The sequence below is a fragment of the Petromyzon marinus genome, chromosome 33 (assembly GCF_048934315.1).
Source record: "Petromyzon marinus isolate PM22_M1 ecotype Great Lakes invasive population chromosome 33, UKy_Petmar_22M1.pri1.0, whole genome shotgun sequence".
Classification (NCBI taxonomy): domain Eukaryota; kingdom Metazoa; phylum Chordata; class Hyperoartia; order Petromyzontiformes; family Petromyzontidae; genus Petromyzon; species Petromyzon marinus.
This window is the reverse complement of record NC_133699.1, coordinates 9411077-9435752: the sequence shown is the minus strand read 5'-3', so window position 1 is coordinate 9435752 and position 24676 is coordinate 9411077. Positions and strand designations below refer to the sequence as shown.

The following is a 24676-nucleotide window of genomic DNA, read 5'->3' as shown; positions in this document are numbered from 1 at the left end:
TGTTCATGCAATGCAGTTAATGTTGCCGTCATTTCTATGTGCTTCATTGCTGAACGGTATTGCTTTTTATAATCATCCCAGTAAGATTTAGAGCATTGGGCCAACGTTGCATGTGGTCACTGGGTTGGCGACCCGGGTCACTCTTTGCAAACGAGACTGTCATGCTCTCTCGAGTTTTAACCTGGTTAAACAGGTAAACGTGAACGTTAACAGTGCCGTATTTGAACCATTATAAATGAGTTTATATTTAACACGCAGGCTTTCGCGACCAATATCCATAATCGAGATTTTTTTGGGGTTAGATCGCGTAAATATATAAATGTGTCGCTAAAACCCTCCACCACCCGACACAGCCAACTAGCAAGGGGTTTGTCACGTAAACAGAACGTGGCCAATTCGTCACTAGTACAGCACACCGGTGTGTTGGAGAGCCGAGCCACAACATCGTTTTAAATGCATGCCTATAAAGGGCAGCATACTTCAATAGGGATTGCCGTTGGTACGGCTATTTTAATACGCACAATAGACATCAAAGGGCTCGCATAATGCGCATGCATAATGTGCGACTATTGTACGTTGACTCAGTAATCCTCCTCCCCGCCTTTGGGGAAGGAAGCAGAAGCGTGGTCACCACATCTACGCCTCTATATAAGGAGCGAAACGGGTGGACTTCTCCACTGGCTGTCGCCTGTTCAAGCTGGTTTTTAATTACTGTCGCGAAACGTCGTACTCGGATTGTAAATGTTGTGGCTTGGCTCTCCAACACACCGGTTAGTGCTGTGCTAGTATACTACACTATACACTACTATACACTACACTATACACTACACTATACGTTACACACTAGTGCTGTACTAGTGACGAATTGGCCACGTTCTGTTTACGTGACAGCCCTTACCAGTTGGCTGTGTCGGGTGGTGGAGGGTTTTAGCGACATATTTACGCGATCTAACCCAAATCACCTCTATTATGGAAGTATTTATATGTTGTGGTGGCTCCTTTAAAATCAAAGGGCCCTGCTTGAGGCCCTACTATTGACCCCCTCAGTTAACCTGGCCTCGGCTACAGCACGATGGCAAATACATTTATAATTTGCGTTTGTCGTGGAGCGTACCAGGAGTATAAATGTCGATGTGATGTGTACGAAATACTCTTTCCTTTTGTGTGTGTGTGGAAGGATATATGGGAAGGGAGCGTATTGTCTCATTAACTGTGTTACCTATTTTCTCCACGACACTCGTGTTGCGTATTACAGATTGCCTTCGCTGTGTGCGGGTTCAGTTTTGTGTATATTTCGCGTATGTGAGGCTAAAATTCCAATACAAAATTCACCAAGTGCGGTTTGCATTCACCAATATGCGGCACTGCGATCGGACGTGGGACAACGTTGTGCTGTGTGCACGGCGTGCGTGCCCCCCCTCCTCCCCTCTCTAGCCCCCCCTCTCCCCCACCCACGCCTCCTCCCCCTCCCGAGCCCCCCTCTCTCCTCCCCCTCTCTAGCCCCCCTCTCCTCTCCCCCCCTCTCCTCCCCCACCCGCGCCTCCCCCTCCTCCCCTTCCCAAGCCCCCCCTCTCCTCTCCCCCCCTCTCCTCCCCCACCCGCGCCTCCCCCTCCTCCCCTTCCCAAGCCCCCCCTCTCCTCTCCCCCTCTCTCCTCCCCCACCCTCGCCCCCCCTCTCCACCCCGCCTCCCCCCTCTCCTCGCCCCCCTCCCTCCTCCCCCACCGTAGCCCCTCCCTCTCCTCGCCCCCCTCCCTCCTCCCCCACCCTAGCCCCTCCCTCTCCTCGCCCCCCCTCCCTCCTCCCCCACCCTAGCCCCTCCCTCTCGAGTTTTGGCGGGAAGGCGCGAAGATGGCGATGAGTGAGGCGAGCGGAGCGGCTGTGGCGCGCACTGTGGCGGCGGCCTTCAAGATGCACGGCCTCATGCTCCGCAGGCGCGTTCTTCTCTCCCATTTCTCATCCCTCCCTTGCTCATCCGTAACGCTCCCCCCGTTCACGCGGCACTCTTTCTTACCCGTTGTCAGCGGTTCGCCCTCATCTTCTCGCCGTTCAAACTCCCCAGTGCACCAGTGCTGTATAACGTAACCTGCCTGTAACGTGTGTGTGGCTCAAATGAGATGTGTGGCTCGCAAAGTTGTCTGTGTTTGGCTCACGGACACGTGCGGCTTACTTAAGTTTTCTTGGTTTGTGTCTCGCTGAGATGTAGGTGGCCGGCTCGCTGAAATGTCTGGCTCTTTGAGCTGTGTGGCCCACTGATACGTCTGTGTGGCTCACTGAGTTGTCTGTGTGGCTCACTGAGATGTCTGTGTGTGGCTCACTAAGTTGCCTGTGTGTGGCTCACTGAGTTGTCTGTGTGTGGCTCACAGAGTTGTCTGTGGCTCACTGAGATGTCTGTGTGGCTCACTGAGTTGTCTGTGTGTGGCCCACTGAGTTGTCTGTGTGTGGCTCACTGAGATGTCTGTGTGTGGCTCACAGAGTTGTCTGTGTGTGGCTCACAGAGTTGTCTGTGTGTGGCCCACTGAGTTGTCTGTGTGTGGCTCACTGAGATGTCTGTGTGTGGCTCACTGAGTTGTCTGTGTGTGGCTCACTGAGATGTCTGTGTGTGGCTCACTGAGTTGTCTGTGTGTGGCTCACTGAGTTGTGTGTGGTTCACTGAGATGTCTGTGTGGCTCACTGAGTTGTCTGTGTGTGGCTCACTGAGTTGTCTGTGTGTGGCTCACTGAGTTGTCTGTGTGTGGCTCACTGAGTTGTCTGTGGCTCACTGAGTTGTCTGTGTGTGGCTCACTGAGATATATGTGTGTGGCTCACTGAGATGTATGTGTGGCTCACTGAGATGTCTGTGTGTGGCTCACTGAGATGTCTGTGGCTCACTGAGTTGTCTGTGTGTGGCTCACTGAGTTGTCTGTGTGTGGCTCACTGAGATGTCTGTGTGTGGCTCACTGAGTTCTGTGTGGCTCACTGAGATGTCTGTGTGTGGCTCACTGAGTTGTCTGTGTGTGGCTCACTGAGTTGTCTGTGTAGCTCACTGAGTTGTCTGTGTGTGGCTCACTGAGATGTCTGTGTGTGGCTCACTGAGATGTCTGTGTGTGGCCCACTGAGCTGTCTGTGTGTGGCCCACTGAGTTGTCTGTGTGTGGCCCACTGAGCTGTCTGTGTGTGGCCCACTGAGTTGTCTGTGTAGCTCACTGAGTTGTCTGTGTGTGGCTCACTGAGTTGTCTGTGTGGCTCACTAAGTTGTCTGTGTGTGGCTCACTGAGATGTATGTGTGTGACTCACTGAGATGTCTGTGTGGCTCACTGAGTTGTCTGTGTGGCTCACTGAGATGTCTGTGTGTGGCTCACTGAGTTGTCTGTGTGTGGCTCACTGAGATGTCTGTGTGTGGCTCACTGAGTTGTCTGGGTGGCTCACTGAGATGTCTGTGTGTGGCCCACTGAGCTGTCTGTGTGTGGCCCACTGAGTTGTCTGTGTGTGTCCCACTGAGCTGTCTGTGTGTGGCCCACTGAGTTGTCTGTGTAGCTCACTGAGTTGTCTGTGTGTGGCTCACTGAGTTGTCTGCGTGGCCCACTGAGTTGTCTTTGTGTGGCTCACTGAGTTGTCTGTGCGTGGCTCACTAAGTTGTCTGTGGCTCACTGAGATGTCTGTGGCTCACTGAGTTGTCTGTGTGTGGCTCACTGAGATGTATGTGTGTGACTCACTAAGATGTCTGTGTGGCTCACTGAGTTGTCTGTGTGGCTCACTGAGATGTCTGTGTGTGGCTCACTGAGTTGTCTGTGTGGCTCACTAAGTTGTCTGTGTGTGGCTCACTAAGTTGTCTGTGTGTGGCTCACTGAGTTTTCTGCGTGGCCCACTGAGTTGTCTGTGTGTGGCTCACTGAGTTGTCTGGGTGGCTCACTGAGATGTCTGTGTGTGGCTTACTGAGTTGTCTGTGTGTGGCTCACTGAGTTATCTGTGTGTGGCTCACTGAGTTGTCTGGTTGGCTCACTGAGTTGTCTGTGTGTGGCTCACTTAGTTGTCTGTGTGGCTGACTGAGTTGTCTGTGTGTGGCTCACTGAGTTGTCTGTGTGGCTCACTCAATTGTCTGTGTGTGGCTCACTGAGATGTCTGTATCTGGCTCACTGAGTTGTCTGTGTGTGGCTCACTGAGTTGTCTGTGTGTTGCTCACTGAGATGTCTGTGTGTGGCTCACTGAGTTGTCTGTCTGGCTCACTGAGTTGTCTGTGTGTGGCTCACTAAGTTGTCTGTGTGTGGCTCACTGAGTTGTCTGTGTGTGGCTCACTGAGATGTATGTGTGTGACTCACTGAGATGTCTGTGTGGCTCACTGAGTTGTCTGTGTGGCTCACTGAGATGTCTGTGTGTGGCTCACTGAGTTGTCTGGTTGGCTCACTGAGTTGTCTGTGTGGCTGACTGAGTTGTCTGTGTGTGGCTCACTGAGTTGTCTGTGTGGCTCACTGAGTTGTCTGTGTGTAGCTCACTGAGACGTCTGTATCTGGCTCACTGAGTTGTCTGTGTGTGGCTCACTGAGTTGTCTGTGTGTGGCTCACTGAGATGTCTGTGTCTGGCTCACTGAGTTGTCTGTGTGTGGCTCACTGAGTTGTCTGTGTGTGGCTCACTGAGTTGTCTGTGTGTGGCTCACTGAGTTGTCTGTGTGTAGCTCACTGAGTTGTCTGTGTGTGGCTCACTGAGTTGTCTGTGTGTGGCTCACTGAGTTTTCTGGGTGTGGCTCACTGAGATGTCTGTGTGTGGCTCACTGAGTTGGCTGGGTGGCTCACTGAGATGTCTGTGTGTGGCTCACTGAGTTGTCTGTGTGGCTCACTGAGTTGTCTGTGTGTGGCTCACTGAGATGTCTATGTCTGGCTCAATGAGTTGGCTGTGTGTGGCTCACTGAGTTGTCTGTATGTGGCTCACTGAGTTGTCTGTGTGTGGCTCACTGAGTTGTGTGTAGTTCACTGAGATGTCTGTGTGGCTCACTGAGTTGTCTGTGTGTGGCTCACTGAGTTGTCTGTGTGTGGCTCACTGAGTTGTCTGTGTGTGGCTCATTGAGTTGTCTGTGGCTCACTGAGTTGTCTGTGTGGCTCACTGAGTTGTCTGTGTGTGGCTCACTGAGTTGTCTGTGTGGCTCACTGAGTTGTCTGTGTGTAGCTCACTGAGATGTTTGTATCTGGCTCACTGAGTTGTCTGTGTGTGGCTCACTGAGTTGTCTGTGTGTGGCTCACTGAGATGTCTGTGTCTGGCTCACTGAGTTGTCTGTGTGTGGCTCACTGAGTTGTCTGTGTGTGGCTCACTGAGTTGTCTGTGTGTGGCTCACTGAGTTGTCTGTGTGTGGCTCACTGAGTTGTCTGTGTCTGGCTCACTGAGTTGTCTGTGTGTGGCTCACTGAGTTGTCTGGGTGTGGCTCACTGAGATGTCTGTGTGTGGCTCACTGAGTTGGCTGGGTGGCTCACTGAGATGTCTGTGTGTTGCTCACTGAGTTGTCTGTGAGGCTCACTGAGTTGTCTGTGTGTGGCTCACTGAGTTGTCTGTGTGTGGCTCACTGAGTTGTCTGTGTGTGGCTCACTGAGTTGTCTGTGTGTGGCTCACTGAGTTGTCTGTGTGCCTCACTTCAGATATCTGTTATCAATCTGTGATTCAGATATCTGTGTGGCTCACTGAGTTATCGGTGTCTGTGGCTCATTGAGTTGTATGGCTTACTGAGTTGTCTCGGTGTGTGTCTCACTAAGATGTAGTTGTTTGGTCCACTGAAATTTCCGCCTCAATGTGTTGAGTGTGTCATTGAGTTGTTGGTGTGTGGTGGGGAGCGGTGGCGCAGTGGTTAGCGTGCTATTCTATGAACCCGACGACCAGAGTTCGATTCCCGTTCATGCCCAACACCAGTGATGATTATCGGAACCGGTTCTGGACCTCCTCTCGGTCGAATCAGCCTCAAATAAATACCTGGTATGGTGTGTAAACGTTGCCACTTGGGAGACGAAGGCGGCCGGACGTGGTGATTGCCACCACCCCCTCGTGTGCCATGCCGGCCTTCATAGGCGCTCACTAACAGCACTTGCCCCAACAGGCTGTGCATGCTATACGGGGGGGTGGGGGTCTTTGTCTTGGTGTGTGGCTCACCAAGATGTCTGGATGTGTCTCACTGGGATGTCTGACTCACTGAGATGTCTGGCTGTGCGGCTCGCTGAGGTGTAAGTGTCTGGCCCACTGAGGTGCCTGGCTCATCGTGATATCTGGGTGTGTGTAACTCAGTGAGGCACGGAAGTTCCTGAGCAATGCCCTGGCAGGACTGGGCTCAGTGGAGTTGGAGAACATGCTGGAGCAAGTGCTGGACGCGGTGCAGAGACAACCACGTATGTGTCGCTCCTCCTCATCGAACCCTGAACTCTTTTCCATCACAGCACCTCCCATGTGGAGCAAATTGCAACTTACCTGAGCTTATGCTAATTAAAAAACTGTTCATCAGGAATCCTGATATAATGTAGTTTTTAGTATCCACTCTCTCTGGCCTCTCTTTGTGCTGTGAAGAAAGGCCATTACCCAAAACGTCACCTATTATATATTTATGAATTTGAAGGCCATAGTGTTATTGATTAATGTGTTGGGATTTGTGTGACAAGTGACCCTGTATTTGTGCGTTCCAGTGGCGTCCAGCATGGTGGAGCTCGCAGTGGTGGAGGCAGCTGTGCAGGAATGCAGATCGTCGAGCCCAGAAGAATCGTAAGAAGCCTCCGCATGTACTGCTTGCGTCTTCCACAGCAGCAAGCACCGGCATCATGCTTTGGTGCAGCAGTTCTGAACCCATACTCTTTGGTTCTTTCGGTAAAGTCACGTACTGTAGTTAGAAATAAAATAAAACAAATCACGAGGTTTCGATCGCAACACAAGCGGTCGCCTGATGACGACCGCTTGTGTTGCGATCGAAACGTCGTGATTTTTTTTTTCTAACTACGTGACTTTACCAAAGAACCAAAGAGTATGGATTCCTGCAGTCACGAAAGCTTCAAAGCAAGATAGTTCTGAACCCGTCTGTCGCACCACCCCGGGGGGAGGGTGTGAACGTCTCACAGCCTCCGATGCCTTACTAACCACGTTGACTAGAGGTGTGAACATGTGATCTCTGTGTATGGCAGCCTTAGTAACCTGCTGGGCGGAAGGTGGGGGTGGGTTTGGGGGACCAGTTGTCTTGATTGGGGAGGGTGAGGGCGCTACCATTCCAAAAAGGTTGAGAACCACTGCTTTCGTGGTGGAGAATTAAGGAGGCCTTTGCCCAGCAGTTGAAAGTTACATGTTAACAACAATGTAAATAAGTGATTCACCTTCTTTATTAGTTGATTTATGCCAATATTTTTGTGGCACTCATTAAAAAGGCTGACATTATTGGTCTTTATGGTTGTCTTTAGTTTTACAGATGTCAAGAACCAGATTTTCTGTTTTTCAGAGAGAATGTTCTTAACATCATCGGTGCATTCGATATCCCGAGGTTCATCTACAACCACGAGAGGAAAAAGTTGATACCGTGAGTAGAGTAACTCGTTCCTTTGTATTCCTTTGTACCTTTCCTATGCATTAATGTTTGCAACACTCCTCACAATTCGACTCGTCTACCTTCTGGAATTTAATACCCTATTTCGCCAGTTTCTTACATACCCATATGACTACTTGTTTTAGAAAAAATGTTGTTCAATAGACATGTTTAATGCTTTTATATCAAAGACAAAACATTTTTATCTAGTGAGAATGCCACTCAACATTCCTGCATGGCGATACAATGTTAAACATAGCATTGGATATTCATGATTCAATCTATGGCTCATGCAAATTGTGTCGTGTTCCATGTTAAAGCAGCATTTATCATTGTCCTGTGAGTTACATGGGTGTTCGCGTATGTGCACCCGCACAGGCTGGCCATGACAAACCACCCTCCGCCATGCCTCATAGCCTCTCCTCGAGACAAAGCTGCAGTTTTCCAGGAGCGATACGCCATCCTGCAGCAGGTGACCTCAGCAACAGTCCCTCGTTTCTGCGTCATAAATCCTCTTGAGGCTGTGGTTTACATTCAACTGCAGTAGTCTTTATCACAGATTTCTGTATGCTGAATGGAATCGGTGATCCAAGTTATTACTTGGATCTGCTCCACCGTCGCGTGACTAGAGACTCTGTGCTGTCTGATCTCGCAGCGGACCCACCGGCATGACCTCTTCACCCCTCCTGTGGTTGGATCAGTCACAGAGGAAGGACGCAACAAGTTTCAGGTGAACTGCTTGAAATCCATCTTTGTACATAGTTTCGTGGGATCTGCTTGTGTAACTGCAGTGAAGCAAGAAACACTGAACGTTTACACTACTGCAGCGAGTGAATTGGTACTCTTAATGTTTTAATACCAAAATAACAGTTTTGCAACAGCCAGAATCCAACATCCTTGTATTGAAAGTAATTTAAATAATGTATGTAAGGTCGTTTACGAGTTGGTCACTGTGTGCATTGATTGCAGATATGCACCTCTGTACATGAATGAGATTGCTTCTCCATAGTAGAGGTTTTTGTGTTAGAGCGCGTAAATATATAAATGTGTCATTAAAGCCCGCCCCCACCTGACACATCCAACTAGTAAGGGTTGTCACGTAAACAGAACATGCCAATTCGTCACTAGTACAGCACAGGTGTGTTGGAGAGCCAAGCCACAACCTTTTACAATCTGAGTACGACGTTTCGCCAATAATTGTAGGTTGTCGCTTGGCTCTCCAACACAAACCGTTGTGCTGTACTAGTGACGAATTGGCATGTTCTATTTACGTGACAACCTTACTAGTGGCTGTGTCGGGTGGTGGCGGGTTTTAACGACACATTTACGCGATCTAACCCAAAAACCTCTATTATGGATGATATTGGTCGCGAAAGCCTACGTGTTAAACTGACATTGCCTCTGTTGTGTACTTGTACGATGCACGTGTGTGTTGCAGCTGAAAACAGTGGAGTTTCTTCAGGGCAGCACTGCCCGGTTGGGAGAGGTCATTGTGCTTGGAATGCTGACCCAGCTCAAAGAGGTTAGTGGTCAAAAGTTGACATCACAGCTGTATCGAGTCCATGTTATTCCGTGGCTCAGTTACCAGTAATTTACGTCTGAAATATTATGTATGTTACAAATTGCATTATTATTACTCATTGGTTTTTTCGGTAAAGTCACGTATGTAGAAATACAATAAAATTATATTAAAACAAAAAACAATCACGACGTTTCGATCACAACGCAAGCGATCTTCACCAGGTGTCAAGAACAAATCACGGAGGTAAATACAACAAAAAGATGAGAGACGAGAATTCAATAAACCTGAAAAAACATTATGTGAAGCACATCCAGTCAGGCCAACAACACAGTTAGACACTTCCTGGCGGACCACGAATTTCAGAAGAGTGTTAAATTTCGTGTTCAACCTTTGGATTGCACATACCAGCATAGATAGAATGAAAAATACGAGGTACACGGTCAGTAGAAATACATATACAAGTTCACCAAGAGGTAAGGAGGGAGGAAAGATGGACAGGGAGGCAGAGAGAGAGATGAAGATCGCTTGCGTTGTGATCGAAACGTCGTGATTGTTTTTTGTTTTAATATAATTTTATTGTATTTCTACAGTCACGAAAGCTTTAATACTGCATTATTATTATTGGTTGAAATTATAAACCACCCCAGCTACTTTCTCCTCTTTCATTTTACAGGGGAAGTATTACCTGGAAGACCCCACTGGGACTGTGCAGCTTGATCTTAAGAATGCCATATCCTTTAAAAAAATACAGCCAGTAACGACCCATAAAACTGTTGATGCATAGTCACCCATATTAATTTTAAGCGTTGATATTTGATGATGAACGCTTTATGGTGCCGAGTACTTAAAAGTGCAATTATGTAATTGTTATATTTGCCAGCTAAAGCATGGATTTGATGTCATCGTTTTGTTACCGCAATAAGACTTGACGTACCACACCAGTTCCACAGTGGGCTCTACACGGAGTCCTGCTTTGTGTTGGCTGAGGGTAAGTTTCTTCTGCCAATTAGAAAGTGCACAATCCATTGCAAACTACTGCATTACTATCATGTATATTTTTCCATTGAAACATTGTCATATGTTATTAAATCCTTTTTGAAAATACGTGATGTTTTAATACGTGTGCCCTTCAGGTTATTACGAGGATGAGGTGTTTCACGTCAACGCGGTTGGCTTCCCTCCCACGGAAGCGGCAAAGATATCCAGGTGTGGGAATGGTTGCCGCCAGTGTGGGCATGACGTTACGTTTATGATACGTTCAAGATTTGGATCGGATGAAATGATCACACTCTCCTCGAGATTTATCTTCACCACTACCTGGTGTGTGTTTGTGTGTGCAGGACGTACTTTGGAGATGTGAATCTGTTTGGGGGGCCGTCGACCACGAGTGTGAAGGCCTCGGCAGCGCTGGCCAACATCGAGGAGCGCAATACTGATGCCATGTTTGTGTTCGCCTCGGACGTGTGGCTCGACCGCTCGGACGTCCTTGATCGGCTGAGACTCATGTTTACTGGTAGGACAGCCCTCGCAATGTGTGGAGAACAGCGCTACAACAGAAAGCTCTCAGCAGGCGGCAGTTATCCTATTCTCTGGATTAGAAGATTGTCTGGAGAGGAAGATACATCCCAAACTTTAGGAACATTTTGAAATGAACTTTTATAATCAGGAGAATATAGTTTACGGAGAGCCATCTTTCCAGAACGTGCTATCAGATGCAGGCAGTGCGCAGCGGCTTTTAATATTAAAAATATTGGTTATCACAAAAAGCTGGCTCTCGTGGGGTATACTCGAGTGATAGTTGTCTTTTGGAAGATTATTCTGAATAGCTGGTGGTATTCTGTGTTCGGGGTAGTAATGTCTTGATATGGAGAACCGTCTGAATGAGATTAAAATATATCTTTGGCAAGACACAATGTAGTCTACAAATTACGAGATGCACACCCCCAAATTTTTCTTTAAAATACGTGTAAACAAATGTATGATCCGGAGAGTGACATACATTTCATAGTCTTAATTGTTATTCATATAAATATAGTAACTTGTGTAGTTCCTCTGCTAAGGGTTGAATTTACATTGTTGACCATACACAGTTACTGCACATTGAATGCTGTATATGCAAAACTATTATTTGTGCAGTCGTAATGCGGCAATTCCAATTGACTAAGTACACTTTTAGCATATCTTGGTGTTGTTTACACTCGAGTCGGATGTACTTTTGTCAAAGTATATCAGCATCTTCATGATGGTGGTGTACATTAGAGCGGTGAGATAATGGAGAGTGGTGCCACGGTGGCAATATTTTGTTGACTCATCTTGCTGTGTAGACATGCAATTATTGTTTAATTCACTCTACTTGTGTCTTCACTTTCATGCAGGATACTCGGGTGCTCCACCCACTTGCTTCATATTCTGTGGAAACTTCAGCTCGGCTCCTTATGGCCGCAACCATACGTCTGTGCTTATAGGTAGTGCACACTTGTCCAGTATCAGTCCCAATGGTAGTACATTCACTTCTAATAATGGACCCAAGGGTAAAGCACACACGCATCCAACAGCAGATAGTGCACGTCCACTATCATACCCACGGGTAGGGTACATATGTCCAACAACAGACCTTTTTTTATATCAAGACTTGGGGTGACACCATGGAAAATATATTGTCTAGGTTCAGCTGACAAAGGTCCTCACTTTGTATTGGCATTGTGCATGAACACACAGCACATACATAGCCACTGAAAGCTACACGTATACACCTACCAAAGCAGCTTGATTTTTAACTCACTTTTGCCCTGCCCTTCAAGTGATGTTCTTTTCTTAACAGATTCGCTGAAATGTTTAGCCGACATCATTTGTGAGTTTCCCTCCATTCTTGAAAGGTAAATCAATCTAATTTGTTGAGTAAGAATTATCCTAAGTGGCTCGAGTGTCTAGGTTTACTCGCATGTGCTGAGGGCGCCTGTTTGTCTTGATGTGTAACGTGCCATCTTATAGTAGGTCCGTTCCAACAAACATTTCCCCAGCAGCTTAACCAGAACAGAGTAGAGCTTGCTTCCTGTGCCGTGGTATTTTTGTTTCAATGTAATGTTTTTACTTGAGCATATTTATCAATATATGTACAAGCAAATATAAGCATGCATGCATGCATTTTGTGTGTGTGTGCAGCAGCCGATTCGTGTTTGTTCCAGGACCAGAGGATCCAGGGCCCGGAGCTATTTTGCCCAGGTACTACACATGGCACAAGCAACAAGCTTGCCGCCTTGTACAGTGTGCAATAACTTTAATGAGGTGCTTCTTGGTGCAAGGTTTAATTGGAGGTTTGGGATTGAGCATTATAGTTAAGTTTAAAGAGTTAAGTTTAAATATACTGTATAGTTGATTGGGTAAAGTGATGGGAGTTAGGGATGGATTTATGAATGCAGACATTACTATGCATGGGTAACATTTAACATTTTTTATGTAGGTCTCCGCTTGCCGATCACATTACGGCAGAGTTCAGAAGACGCGTTCCCTCCGCCATCTTTGCCACAAACCCTTGCAGGTGACAGCCACTCCCAGTCACAACTCTTGCAAATTCACCACACTCATTCACCTGTGTCCTCACCCTCAGAATGCGTAGTTGGCAGGTGTTCAGTTCAAGCGGGTATGCACGTGTGGTCTCACAGGCTGCAGTACTGCACACAGGAGGTGGTGATTTTCCGAGAGGATCTGGTAAACAAGATGTGCCGGAACTGCGTGCGCTTTCCAAATCCTGGGACAGATATCCCCACCCACGTGCGTAACTTTGTCTTTCACCTTTCAATCCATGACCTCCAATCCCTGATCATGATCTTCACCCTTAATTTTGTTGGTTCCATTCTTTCTTACAGTGGCACATTTTATGTGTTGCATTATTTCAATAATTAAATTTCTGACATTTCATTCCTCTTTGCGATGCATTGCAGTATCTTTGTGACCTTCACGTTTATAATAATTATCTCAGGTCTCCCTAGCAAAGTACGTGCTCTCAGTGGGCCCTCTCCTGATTGCAGTATTTGTTTTGTGTTTGGGTGTCCTTGTAGTTTGTGAAGACACTGGTGAGCCAGGGCCACCTATCATCATTGCCACTGTTTGTCAGCCCTGTGTTCTGGGGCTTCGACTATACCCTGTCCCTCTACCCGCTTCCTGACCTGCTCGTGTGTGCCGACAAGTACGACCCCTTCAGCATCACCAATACCGAGTGCATGTGCATCAACCCGGTATGCTGCCATTTCCACACCCATGGCCACATAGATTTACTTTGGCAAAATATGAATTCCTATTCATAACCCATATGTTATGTGCATTCCAGGGCTCCTTCCCTCGGAGTGAATTCAGCTTTAAAGTTTACTACCCATCCAGCCGGACTGTGGAGGACAGGTGAGACCTGCAATTATGATACACCTGTCACCTTGCATGCAGTTAACATTTTTGATTGATTTATATGCCACAAATACAGCGGTAGTGCTTGCCCCTTGATGGCAATATTTTTAAAAGTATTTTTGCCTTTCAATACAATCCAAGTGACACGAGAGAAGAGATAGATAAGAGATATATAGATGTCATAGAAAGACAAAATATACATGAAATAAGAGAACAGTTGCAGAAAAGACCGATGAAATTAATGTATTGGTCTTTGTTGTGTATCTTAGTATTCGAATGGCCTTTGTATGTGAACCCCTATTTTCTCATAAATCCAGGACCTCTTGATTTACTTGAGGTCCTCGGTTTTTGCTTGGCATGATTATGCCAAGCACCACCACTGCACATAGGGAATTGAAAATGTACACTTGTACTATAAAGAATGCTTGTACTCATACTGTATGGTGTGTGCGCTCCTCTATTTTTTTCCAGTAAACTACAAGATATGTAGATGAAGCAACAAGGGAGGAAGGAGCATCATGATGTGGAAACAGAATCGCAACTCCGAATTGCACTGCAGTTGTGTAGACCTGAGCTGTCCCTTGTGCTCAAAAAGCAGTGGCAGTCATTCGTTCTGCATAGCTGTACTCACACACCTACGATTAGCGCGGTTGGCTGTGTACGGTGCAAAATAAGTTCTACATATTGTAGGTGGCGTACATTTACATAAAACCGATGCATTTAAATTCACATTTCCAGGATGTGGAAGAATCTGGTAAAAATGAAACCCATACTGCAAGCTGACAAACACAAGATTTTGGAAATGTATTTAATATATTATATGGGATGTGCTGCTATCATTACATACATATATTAATATTGAATAAATACATCAAGCCCACACGTCAACTGTTAGGAATTTTATGGTGTTCTGTATATGCTCTATAGATGCTCTCCTGTAATGTGGTTGTTTTTGCATTGTTTTTCATATTTGCTTCATTTCTTAACTTAATTTGATTTATTTTTTCCATCTTGGTGCCCTTCATTTGCACCTGGTTAAATAAATATGGTTAAACTTGTAAAACGCTGCTCGCTGTCTTATAATAATGCGTTGACTCAATATTCGCTGAAGACACCGGGCTCTGCTTGTTGAAACTTCATGTTTACTCAAATATGTAGAGCCCAGTTTGAAAGGATCACGATTTTGCCGTCAGCCAGCCCTCGTCAGATTACTCAATTCCCAACATCCATTGCTTGTGCTTTGGGTCAATGGCTTCTGTTTGCACTTTGTTGAGTTCGCATAGGGTAGCCATGAGGCCGCACTTTGGCTGTTCCACAAGTTCTGCTGCGATGGAGGGTGAGTCCAACCATCCATTGGTCTAGGCACCGCTTCCTGTGGCCCCCACACTCCGTGTTCACTTGGGCCATGTGGGACACAACCTATTCCCTCTTTTCCACTGCAAGTAAGCTAAGCCAGCTGAGAAAGTGCCAGCTTATTTTTCCACTGCAAAACCCAAGTCGTGCCACTAATGTCAGATGCACTGAATGTATCGCAATGAAGCTGTGATGGTCTTGCAGTCTACTGACTGCGTTATTTTTCGCACCCATGGCCCTTCTTAGCCGTAATGTCTCGGGAAGCCAAAGTTTCATGTTTTGGCTCTACAAATATAGCCAGTGGATATCCATACTGTATGAGAGACCCGCGCTGGCTCGGATATGCCCGTGGAAAAGTGCCGGCGACATCACGAAGGGCCCGATATCTCGCCGGCGAGCAGGTAATAATCGAAGTGGGGCGAGGTGGTGCGATTCTCTTGGCTCAGACAGAGCGCCCAGTCACGGGGGTCAGCCCACCCCCCGTTGAGCCGGGGCCGTATGGCGCCCTTCTCGTTCTTCGACCGGATGGAGAGCGCGGCGGGGAATAGAGCGCCCTCCAGCTGGCGCAAGACGCGCATCGCGTGGGCCCTCTCCTGCTGCACGCCGCACGAGTCGCGGCGGTGGTGCATCCCGCAGCCGCCGCCCGTGTGCAGGACGCGAGGCAGCCGCGTCGCCAGTACCAGCATGGCCCCGCGCGGGACGCAGTCGACGCTGGCGAGCTGCACGCTCCAGTCCCAGTTATAGTCGTCGCAGGTGCAGAATGCGCGGGCGCACCGCGCCAGCTTCTCGTAGCCGCTGCGCATCATGGCCATGCCCGTGTTGTGGCGGCTCGAGTGCCACGGGGCCACGTCCACCGCCTCTGTCCCTGCTGCCGCCACGGCAGCCGCCGCTGCCGCCCCGACCGCGGGCCCGAGCACGCCCAGGCTCAGCAGGTCGCAGTCGGCGCAGTTGACGCGGAGCACGTCGCCCATGGACGCTAGAAGGGCCAGGGCGTCGGGCAGCACGAAGTGGTCCTCCTCCAGCAGCAGCACGGGCCCCGGGTGGCCCCGCAGCATCCGTAAGCCACGCCACACGAAGTGCAACTTCCACCACCAGTGGTGCTTGGCCTGCGTGAAGGCCGCCTCGCGGTAGTGGCCGAAGCGGTCAGGGGTCGCGGCGTTTGTGCAGCCCAGGCGCTGCGCTTCGCGGGGACTCGCGTTCCGTGGGCAGTCGCGCGGGTCCGGGCCCGGGAAGGAGGCCGCGTGGAGCTGCGCGCTGAATGGGTAGAAGATCTGCAGCACCTGGCAGAAGCGCACCCCACGCACCACCGCGTCCACCTCCTCCGACACCTCGTCGTGGCTGAAAATGAGCAGCGCCGTCTCGATGCCCCTAACGGCGCCGAGCGACTCAACGAGCAGGCGCAGGTGCGCGGCGCGGGAGTGGACCTGCACAACCACTACAGGCCCGCCGGGCCGCCACGCCAGGGCGCGACCCGCGTTCCGCGGCCTCTGCTCCGCGTTCATCCGCAGCACCAGGCGGCGAATAGCGGCGGCGGGGTCCGGGCTACGGGGAGCTTCCTCGGGCGCCACCGGTGCCACGGGGCCCGGCGGGAACGCGGGGGCCTCGGGGCCTCGTTCGACGCGGAGCTCGGGTCGGGGACGCGCCCTCAGCAGTAACAGCAGCAGCAGTAGCAACGAGGCCCCAGAGGCCACGCGGGCCCACAGCACAGAGACGCGCATGGCCACATGAGGCCGCACGCTGCTCCTCCCCCCCAATAGCCCCTCCCCCACCAATAGACCCTCCCCCACAATAGCCCCTCCCCCATCAATAGCCCCTCCCCCACCAATAGCCCCTCCCCTTCTCTCCCAACAGCCCTTCCCCCACAGCCCGTGCCCCTTCCTCTACCTAAGCCCCCCGCCCCCCATAATGCAATCGGAATGCGGAAGTTGTGACTTGGCTAACCTCTGACCCCGCGGCCCCACGACCCGGAAGCGCTGTAGCGCGAGGGAGAGCAGCCGGACCGTGAGTCTCACGTCCCGGACACGAGGGGGGTAACGAGAGGGGGGCACCAGGGGGGCACCAGGGGGGCAACGAGAGGGGGGCACCAGGGGGGTAACGAGAGGGGGGCACCAGGGGGGCACGAGGGGGGTAACGAGAGGGGGGCACCAGGGGGGTAACGAGTGGGGGGCACCAGGGGGGTAACGAGGGGGGTAACGAGAGGGGGGCACCAGGGGGGTAACGAGAGGGGGGCACCAGGGGGGTAACGAGGGGGGTAACGAGAGGGGGGCACCAGGGGGGTAACGAGGGGGGTAACGTGCGGGGGTCACCAGGGGGGTAACGAGGGGGGTATTGAAAATCGCGATGGCGCAGGAGGGAGTACTGGAGCATGTTGTACCCGGGAAGCGGTGGTGGAGTTGTTGGCTAACTGCGCGGTGAATCTGGAGCCAACCCCTCCGCTCCCCGCGCCCGACCAACTTCACCTGAGTTCGATTCCCGGCCAGGAGACGCCAGTGGCGAGCGATATCGGAACCCGACCTGGGTGAAGTATGGCCCACTTCACCAGTTAGCACTGATCCCTACGACCGACACGGCAGAGGGGAGTACTTTATCCCGCAGTGGATTTGCAAAGGGCTATAAATACATCGAGAGTATGTAGGCATTGGAGACTATTATGGGTACGTGTTGTTTTATCGCGGAGAATTAACGAGCATTGAGTTAGTGGTGTGGGGGGGGGCATTCGGAAGAACCAGGGGGGTATACCCTCTCGAGCGCTTGTCTCGTCCCCTCAATCGGCGTCGCATCAATCGTGAAATCCTCGCGGTAACCCCCCACCCACCCCTCCCGTGTCAGGAGGACGCAGCGATCGCTCTCGTGCTGGTTCGGTTCGTGTCGCGGTGGAGCTCTCACGGTTGATCTGTAACCCCCACCCCACCGTTCCCCCACGACTCGTGTAGGACCCGAGCTGCCTCGGTCGCCATGTGCGACAGCCAGGGCCTCCGGGCTTCTGGGTCGGCGGGGGAGCTGGAGCACGTGGGGCTGCTGTCTGCGCACCTGGGCGTGCTGTGCGGCCGCGACGAGTTCAGCGACGTGGTGTTCGTGGTGGATGGGACGCGCTTCCCCGCGCACCGCGTGCTCCTAGCCGCGCGTTGCCACTACTTCAGGTTCGGGGCCAGCCGAGCCGAAAAGTTAAACAGCAATCCCCATCCCTTCCGTCTCTCCCCCCGCGCGCCTTACCACCGTGCATGGCCCGTTAACGTCGGTCTCTTACTCCCGAAGCCAATGCCGGTACACCTGCGGTGGCAAACGCTACCGGTTTCCACCGTTTCCACCGTGAGCAGTATGTACAGATGAGCAGTATCCACCATGAGCTGACACCTGAGCGTATTTGGTGTATGTTTTGTTGACGCATTTCGCCGTTTATATTGCGTGAATGTTCATTATCATTTAGCTTTTTCTTTCAAAATCATATCCTATATTAACCTCCCAATTTTCTCGAAAAGAGCGACTACATTGACCTTGCTATCATACATGTTTAAGATCTACACGTAGTATTCTTTAAACAAATCCATTAGGATTTGCCTCCCCGGTTGGTACTGATAAGTCATGTTGGGCCATTGCCTCAAAAGACCATGCTCCCCGTAGTCAGAATGAATACAATACACCTGTGTGAGTGCTATACATGAACATTACTGTAAAGTTATTGGTCTATCATAGATGGACCTGTGCCCTTATCCAGGTCCCGTGCACGAGTAACCCCATCGTTCAGCCCAGCCTGTGCATGTTGTGTAGCTTGTGGCGGCGTCGGTGCTAACACTGAGAAGTGGCATGCGCTTCTCTGCACCCCTGCGTACCTCGTTGTGAGCAGAGCACTACTTTACGGCGGCATGAAGGAGTCTCAGCCCGAGGCGGAGGTGCGCTTGGACGACACCACAGCAGAGGCGTTCGCCGTGCTGCTGCGCTACATCTACAGCGGCCGCGTTTCGCTGGGTGAGCTGCGGGAGGAGTGCCTGCTGGACCTGCTGAGCCTGGCGCACCGCCTGGGCTTCCCGGAGCTCGAGAACGCGCTGTCAACCTACCTGTGCTCGGTGCTGAGCGTGAGCAATGTGTGCACCGTGTATGACGTGGCCAGCCTCTACTCGCTGTCCACGCTGTGCAGCACCTGCGAGGCTTTCGCTGACAAGCATGCGGCCGGCGTGCTGCAGAGCGACGGCTTCTTCTCACTCTCCAAGGTCAGCGGCCTCCGTCGTCGTCATTCGTCGGCTCAATAGAGGGCTCCGTTCGATTGCGAGTCCAGACCACTGCTCTTCAGCTCACCTTTAAAGCCTGCCGTGGCCCCACATGGTCTGCCTCCTCACAGAACCTCACCATGGCTGTTTGTGCCCAGGGCGCGCTGCTCAGGATTTTGTCACGGGACTCATTTGCGGCGCCAGAGAGAGACATCTTCAGCGCCGTCGTCGCCTGGTGCGTGTGAGCAGACCACAGCTGTCCTTCCCCGCTTCATTTACGCATTTCCGTTTCAGATTTACCTTGAGGTTTTTCCGCAAACAAGTGCGTAGTGCAGGTGTTGTTGTTGTGGAGTTTGCTGAGAGAACCTCTGAAAAAGAAGGTGTGGTTTTGTTAACAACAACTTGGTGGTCTCTGCATGCAGGTTCCACCAGGTTTAAATGAATAGAAATTGGTACCAGCTAAGGCAACAGTCGTACCGATTTATTTATGGTTAATTCGAGTGAAGTATTTGATTACTTGCATACATTTGAAATGGCTGTCGCATTATTTACTGTAATTGGTCATGTAAAGTAATTGGAAGCACATACATTTATGCCACCTTAGGTGGTACCGACAAGCAAAGCGTCTGGTCTGGGTTCATGGACTACATGGCTCTCGTGTGTTTTATTATTTACACATTGCCTGCAACAATGAGTGATGAGGTGATAATCAAAGAATCTCCAAAATTAAAGTTACCTCGAAGATTTATTTATTATTATGTAACGATGGTAAGAGAGTTAGCGCGTTCCCGAAGGCTAAGCAGCGTGCGCTGCGCAGGTGCGGGCACAACCCTGGGGAGGATGCCCGCGAGGCCGTCGCTGCTGTGCGGCTGCCGCTCATGAACCTGTCAGAGCTGCTGGACCGCGTGCGGCCCTCGGGCCTGCTCTCGCCAGACGCCATCCTGGATGCCATCAAGGCGCGCTCGCAGGGACGCGACTCAGAGCTCAACTATCGTGGAGTGCTGCGTGAGTCACCCCCCCACCAACCCCCCATTAAATCAAAGAATTCGTACATTTGGTATTCACACCAATGTTATTGCGCGAAGATGTCACGAAGTGGCTGTTTTTCGTACGAGGGTGTGGTGTCACCAGACTGCAGTTTGAATGAGGCTGCAGTTCTTGCAGTGGGGGGGGGGGGGAGGTTGCATGGAAATGCAGCAAATCAAACTTGCTATTCAGTGTCATTCAGTGGCCAACTCACTATGGGGCCAGAAGAAGTTTTTGTTCTTCCAAGTAAACCTCCGCATGTTGTATCTGAGGAGCTACTCTAGGAGGGTGCAGATCACACACATAGAACGTGACAGGATTTGGAGTGCTGAGGATGGTTGAGTTTCAAGTTTTTGTTCGCGGTGGTCATTTTCTCACTCGGGTTGTAACGGATGCTCACCGAGGTTGTCGTTGCCCAGTGGCCGAGGAGAATGTGGCGACACTGCGGCATGGGGCCGTGGTGACGCAAGGGGAGCTAAAGGCGGCGCTGCTGGACGGCGACACCACAACGTACGATCTGGATCGCGGTTTCTCCCGTCACCCCATCGAGCCGGACACCTCGCGGGGCGGCGCCATCACCGTGCGGCTCGGCACACCCGCCATCCTCAACCACATCCGTATGCTCCTCTGGGACCGAGACTCTAGGTGAGCCGAGCATGCATGGTGTGGGGGTGCGCGTACCACAACTGCAGGGACGCGTTGGGCACACACAAACGCACCGCCACGGTTGAGTTAAAACTAAAAGTGATCTTGTCTGGCAGATCGTACTCCTACTACATTGAGGTCTCGATGGACGAGCAGGACTGGGTACGTGTGGTCGACCACTCCCGTCACTTCTGTCGCTCTTGGCAGCTGCTGTACTTCCCGGCGCGCGTGTGCCGGTGAGTAACTCCTCCACCCACCTTCGAATGCAGCATGACACTTGCTGTGTACTGTGTTTTCCAGACTATAAGATACACAATCTGCCTGGTATTTTGAAGCAAATGTTGGGCGGTGGGCATCTTATAATCTGTTAGGTGTGTTTGACCAGATTTGTATAACTTTATTGACACCTGGCACAAGTATGGCGCATGTCTTACTTTCCCGGAGTATCTTATAATCCGGTGAATATAATAATTCTGGTCACAACGTCCATGGGTAATCATTAGGCCTCGTTGAGTGTGGGTTTGTGTGTCCGGTGCTGAAGGTCTGTGGTATTGTGTGGGGAGCGGTAGTGTAGCGGTTAGCGCGCTACGCTGCGAACCTGGCGACCCAGGTTCAATTCCAACACCAGTGACGACTATCTGAATCGGTCCTGGGCCTTCCCTAGGTCGACTCAGCCTCAAATGAGTACATGGTGCAATGTTTTAACATCGCCACTCGGGAGACAAAGGCGACCGGGCGTGGTATTGGCCACACCTGCCCCTCCTGTGCCATGCCGGCCTTCATAGGTTCTCGCTAACAGTACTTGCCCCAACAGTCTGTTAAGGCTATACGGGGGATCTTTCTGTTGTCTTTCTAGGTTCCTAAGGATTGTGGGTACCCACAACACGGTGAACCGGGTCTTCCACGTGGTGGCATTTGAGTGCATGTTTACGAACCGCCCCTTTGTGCTGGAAGGTGGCCTTGTCGGTAAGTGGTTCTTCTCACCGTTCCCCTTGCTGTTCTGCGAAGCTGAATGCTGGAGTTGAGTAACATTAGTGGCGTGGCAATCCTATATTAGAGTTGCTTTTGCTTTAATGGTGTCCTGATGCTGTGATATAAAGGCGGTCACTGGATACTGCATTGCAAGCGGGGATGTACGCATTTATATCAGCTCTATGCTACCTGCCTGTTTACCGTGGGATCCCCTTGCATGCTTGCGTGTGCAGTTCCCCAGGAGAATGTGGCTACGATCGTGGCCAGTGCCAGCGTAATCGAAGGGGTCAGCCGCAGCCGCAACGCTCTGCTCAACGGGGACACGCGCCACTACGACTGGGACTGTGGCTACACGTGCCACCAGCTTGGCTCCGGAGCCATCGTGGTGCAGCTGGCCCAACCCTACATCATTGGCTCCATGCGGTGTGTGCAGGCAGTGTCTGCTGGTGGGGTGTGTGCGGCTGACGTGTGGGCATTGCATGTGGTTTGTGTGTGTGTGTGCGGTTGGTGTGGGTTGTCGCGTAGCAGTTAGTGTGCTACACTACGAACCCGGCGACCTGAGTTAGATTCTCGCTCAAGGCCAACACCAGTGACGATTCTCTGAACCAATCCTCGCCCTCCCTTAGGTGGAATCGGCCTCAAATGAGTACCTGGTGTGGTGTGTAAAAATCGCCACTTGGAAGACAAAAGCGGCCGAGTGTGGTGCTGCCCACCCACCTCCTTATGCGCTATGCCGGCCTTATAGGTGCTCACAAACAACACTTGTCCCATCAGTCTCTTAAAGGCTATACGGGGATCTGTTTTTTTTTGGTGCGTGCAGGAATAATGTGCAGGCAATGTGTGTGAATGGTGAATAGACAGTGTGTGTAGGTGGTGTGTGGGCAGGGTTCTGTGGTGTTGATGTGTTAACCGTTGTTTTGTTACAGTTGGCCATAGTTATATTGTGTGAGTCCATTTCTACATAACCCATACATGTGTTGATAACATGTGGCTCTTCATGCTGGCTGCAGGCTGCTTCTCTGGGATTGTGATGATCGAAGTTACAGCTTCTACGTGGAGGTATCGACCGAGCAACAGACCTGGCACCGTGTGGCTGACCGTACCAAGCAGGCGTGCAGGTAACTAGCACAGTGACAGCACACACGGTTCGGACGCTCTCTCTTGAGAGTGTTCTCCAGCTTACCTGCCAGTCACTCCAGGTATTCACTTGGAGCTTTCGTGACTGCAGGAATTCATACTCTTTGGTTCTTTCTAAAGACACAAAGAGAATGCTGTTAATGTTGTTGCATTGCTAAGACTGAATTGCGCATAGGCTTATCTGGCGAAATATTTCTTGTTTTAATTTGTGAGTCTTTTTTTTTGCTCGTGTGCCTTTAGGTCATGGCAAACCATTACCTTTGACAAGCGTCCAGTGTCATTCATCCGTATTGTGGGCACCCACAACACTGCCAATGAGGTAACGGCACAGCTGCTCTGTGCAGGAATCTTCACTCGCGTTAGTACCCTTGTTTCCGTGATGTATCTGCCTCATGTTTTAACAATGGTCATATTGTGTTGTTTTGGACCACGATCTTTACAGTCGTTTTTTTAGAGTAATCATGCCTCGTGTATGCCTTGCTGCGTGTGGTACGTCTGCCGCACTACGTGTCTGTGCCGTGCGTACGTGTGTGTGTGTGTGGGGCGTCGGGCAGGTATTCCACTGCGTGCACTTTGAGTGCCCTGCAAGCGTCGGTCCCTACGAGGAGGATGGAGTGGGTGACAACTCGGAACACACTGGCGAAGCGGAAGGGTTGAGGGGTTCTTTAGTGGGGAGGGTGCGGGGAGGCGAGGGCGGGGCGCAGGGCTTGCCCAACGTGTACTCGGCCCAGCCGGCGCTTCCACCGGACACCTCTCCTCCTGGAGGTCCCGCAGCCCCTGCCCATCCGGCCGCAGATTTAGGCGTATTGGCCAGCCCGGTCTTGCCTGGAGCAGCGCAGGTGGAGAGCAGCGGGGGCAGCCGGCCTTCCTCCCCACTGGGGCATGCCGGGCACCCTGGGCCCCCGGCCTCACCGTCGGGGTCTTCCCAGGCCGGCTCGTCTCACTCGGCACCGTCACGGCGCTGGCGCTACTGAGAAGCTGTCCCTGCCTCGCGGTGCCTCGTGCCGCCTCGTGTCCACGGTTGGGGGACACGTTGGGCACTTTTAGTCGCTCGCGGGTCAAGTCCAAAGGAAGACGATTATGAAATGAAATATTGTCTGCATGCATTCCTCCTGCATGGTTTCCCCATTTGCATTCGAATGAAACAGCGTCTCGAATGGTCACCAGAGAGTACATATCATTCAGTCAGTATTCTAATACAGAGAAAGCATAATAATGTTAATATATTTGTTACCCTGAGCATCGCTACCTGAATTTTAGGACGCTGGTAAGCGGATTTGCCTGTCCCTCGAGTTGGCTGCCCACGGCAGGTGTACTTCTCTAGGTTCACATGCGGCGATTGCGGTTCCCCATGAACGTCGTGGAAGTCCACTCCAAAAGTTTGCACAAGTCCTGCTTGTTTTATGTTCGGAGTTTAAAGCATAGGCTGAAGGCTGGCCTTTAGAGGTTTGTGTAAACTGTAAAAAAGAAGTGTGAACTATAAAGGTGTTCTTGTGAAGAAGTATAAAGAGGTTCATGTAGAATATAAAGTCCTCTCGCTGAGCTCGCCGTGTGGCTAGTCTCGCACGACCTGATGCTGCCTCTCCCGGCAGTGGTGGTTCTGCTTGTGCAGGAACACCTTGTGTTGCACAGTGTAAGGTGTGCTGTGGACATGTGTATACTGTACTGTAGTTTCATAAATGTAATGTCCTCGTCAAAGTTGATATTTTACCATAATTCCCATATCTGTTAAATGTGAATATATAAATGAGGACTGCTTTGAAGAGGTATGTGCTGTTTGAATTTTGGCTTTAATTGAACAAAAGAGTTGTGTGATTTGTGTGTGTGTGTGCACAAGGAGAAATTCACTCCCCTGAAGTAGCTGACAGAGCTCAATGTACATGGGGATTTACAGACGTCGTGACAACC

At 50.8% G+C, this 24676-nt stretch overlaps 3 protein-coding genes across 7 annotated transcripts; 2 read left to right on the top strand and 1 right to left on the bottom strand.

The window, feature by feature from the left end:
* The first annotated feature begins 670 nt into the window (after positions 1 to 670).
* Positions 671 to 14493, top strand: POLE2 (DNA polymerase epsilon 2, accessory subunit). 2 transcript variants are annotated; one of them, XM_032965045.2, is made up of 20 exons: positions 671 to 770; positions 1814 to 1932; positions 6238 to 6338; positions 6630 to 6705; positions 7427 to 7504; positions 7889 to 7982; positions 8166 to 8240; positions 8949 to 9032; positions 9706 to 9762; positions 9972 to 10020; positions 10166 to 10238; positions 10373 to 10545; positions 11408 to 11497; positions 11854 to 11908; positions 12198 to 12254; positions 12493 to 12570; positions 12695 to 12803; positions 13091 to 13267; positions 13360 to 13427; positions 13902 to 14493. In XM_032965045.2, the coding sequence occupies exons 2-20, from the start codon at positions 1850 to 1852 to the stop codon at positions 13918 to 13920; spliced, it is 1596 nt and encodes a 531-aa protein (XP_032820936.1). In that variant the 5' UTR covers positions 671 to 770; positions 1814 to 1849; the 3' UTR covers positions 13921 to 14493. The 2 variants fall into 2 exon arrangements, with proteins under 2 accessions (XP_032820936.1, XP_032820935.1); XM_032965044.2 differs by having other exon boundaries at positions 672 to 770; positions 12195 to 12254.
* On the bottom strand, positions 14225 to 16551 carry LOC116948409 (alpha-1,6-mannosyl-glycoprotein 2-beta-N-acetylglucosaminyltransferase-like). Its single transcript, XM_032965047.2, has one exon. It carries the CDS (start codon positions 16499 to 16501, stop codon positions 15152 to 15154), a length of 1350 nt encoding a protein of 449 aa, XP_032820938.1. The 5' UTR covers positions 16502 to 16551; the 3' UTR covers positions 14225 to 15151.
* Positions 16552 to 16679: 128 nt separating this feature from the next.
* BTBD9 (BTB domain containing 9) lies at positions 16680 to 24531 on the top strand. Of its 4 annotated transcripts, none has more exons than XM_032965041.2 (12): positions 16680 to 16784; positions 17717 to 17923; positions 18628 to 18991; positions 19147 to 19223; positions 19806 to 19993; positions 20434 to 20659; positions 20776 to 20895; positions 21516 to 21625; positions 21865 to 22054; positions 22642 to 22749; positions 23009 to 23087; positions 23323 to 24531. In XM_032965041.2, exons 2-12 carry the CDS (start codon positions 17739 to 17741, stop codon positions 23740 to 23742), a joined length of 2067 nt encoding a protein of 688 aa, XP_032820932.1. In that variant the 5' UTR covers positions 16680 to 16784; positions 17717 to 17738; the 3' UTR covers positions 23743 to 24531. The 4 variants fall into 4 exon arrangements, with proteins under 4 accessions (XP_032820932.1, XP_032820930.1, XP_032820931.1 ...); XM_032965039.2 differs by having other exon boundaries at positions 17717 to 17947; XM_032965040.2 differs by having other exon boundaries at positions 16715 to 16813; positions 17717 to 17947.
* Positions 24532 to 24676: the final 145 nt, after the last annotated feature.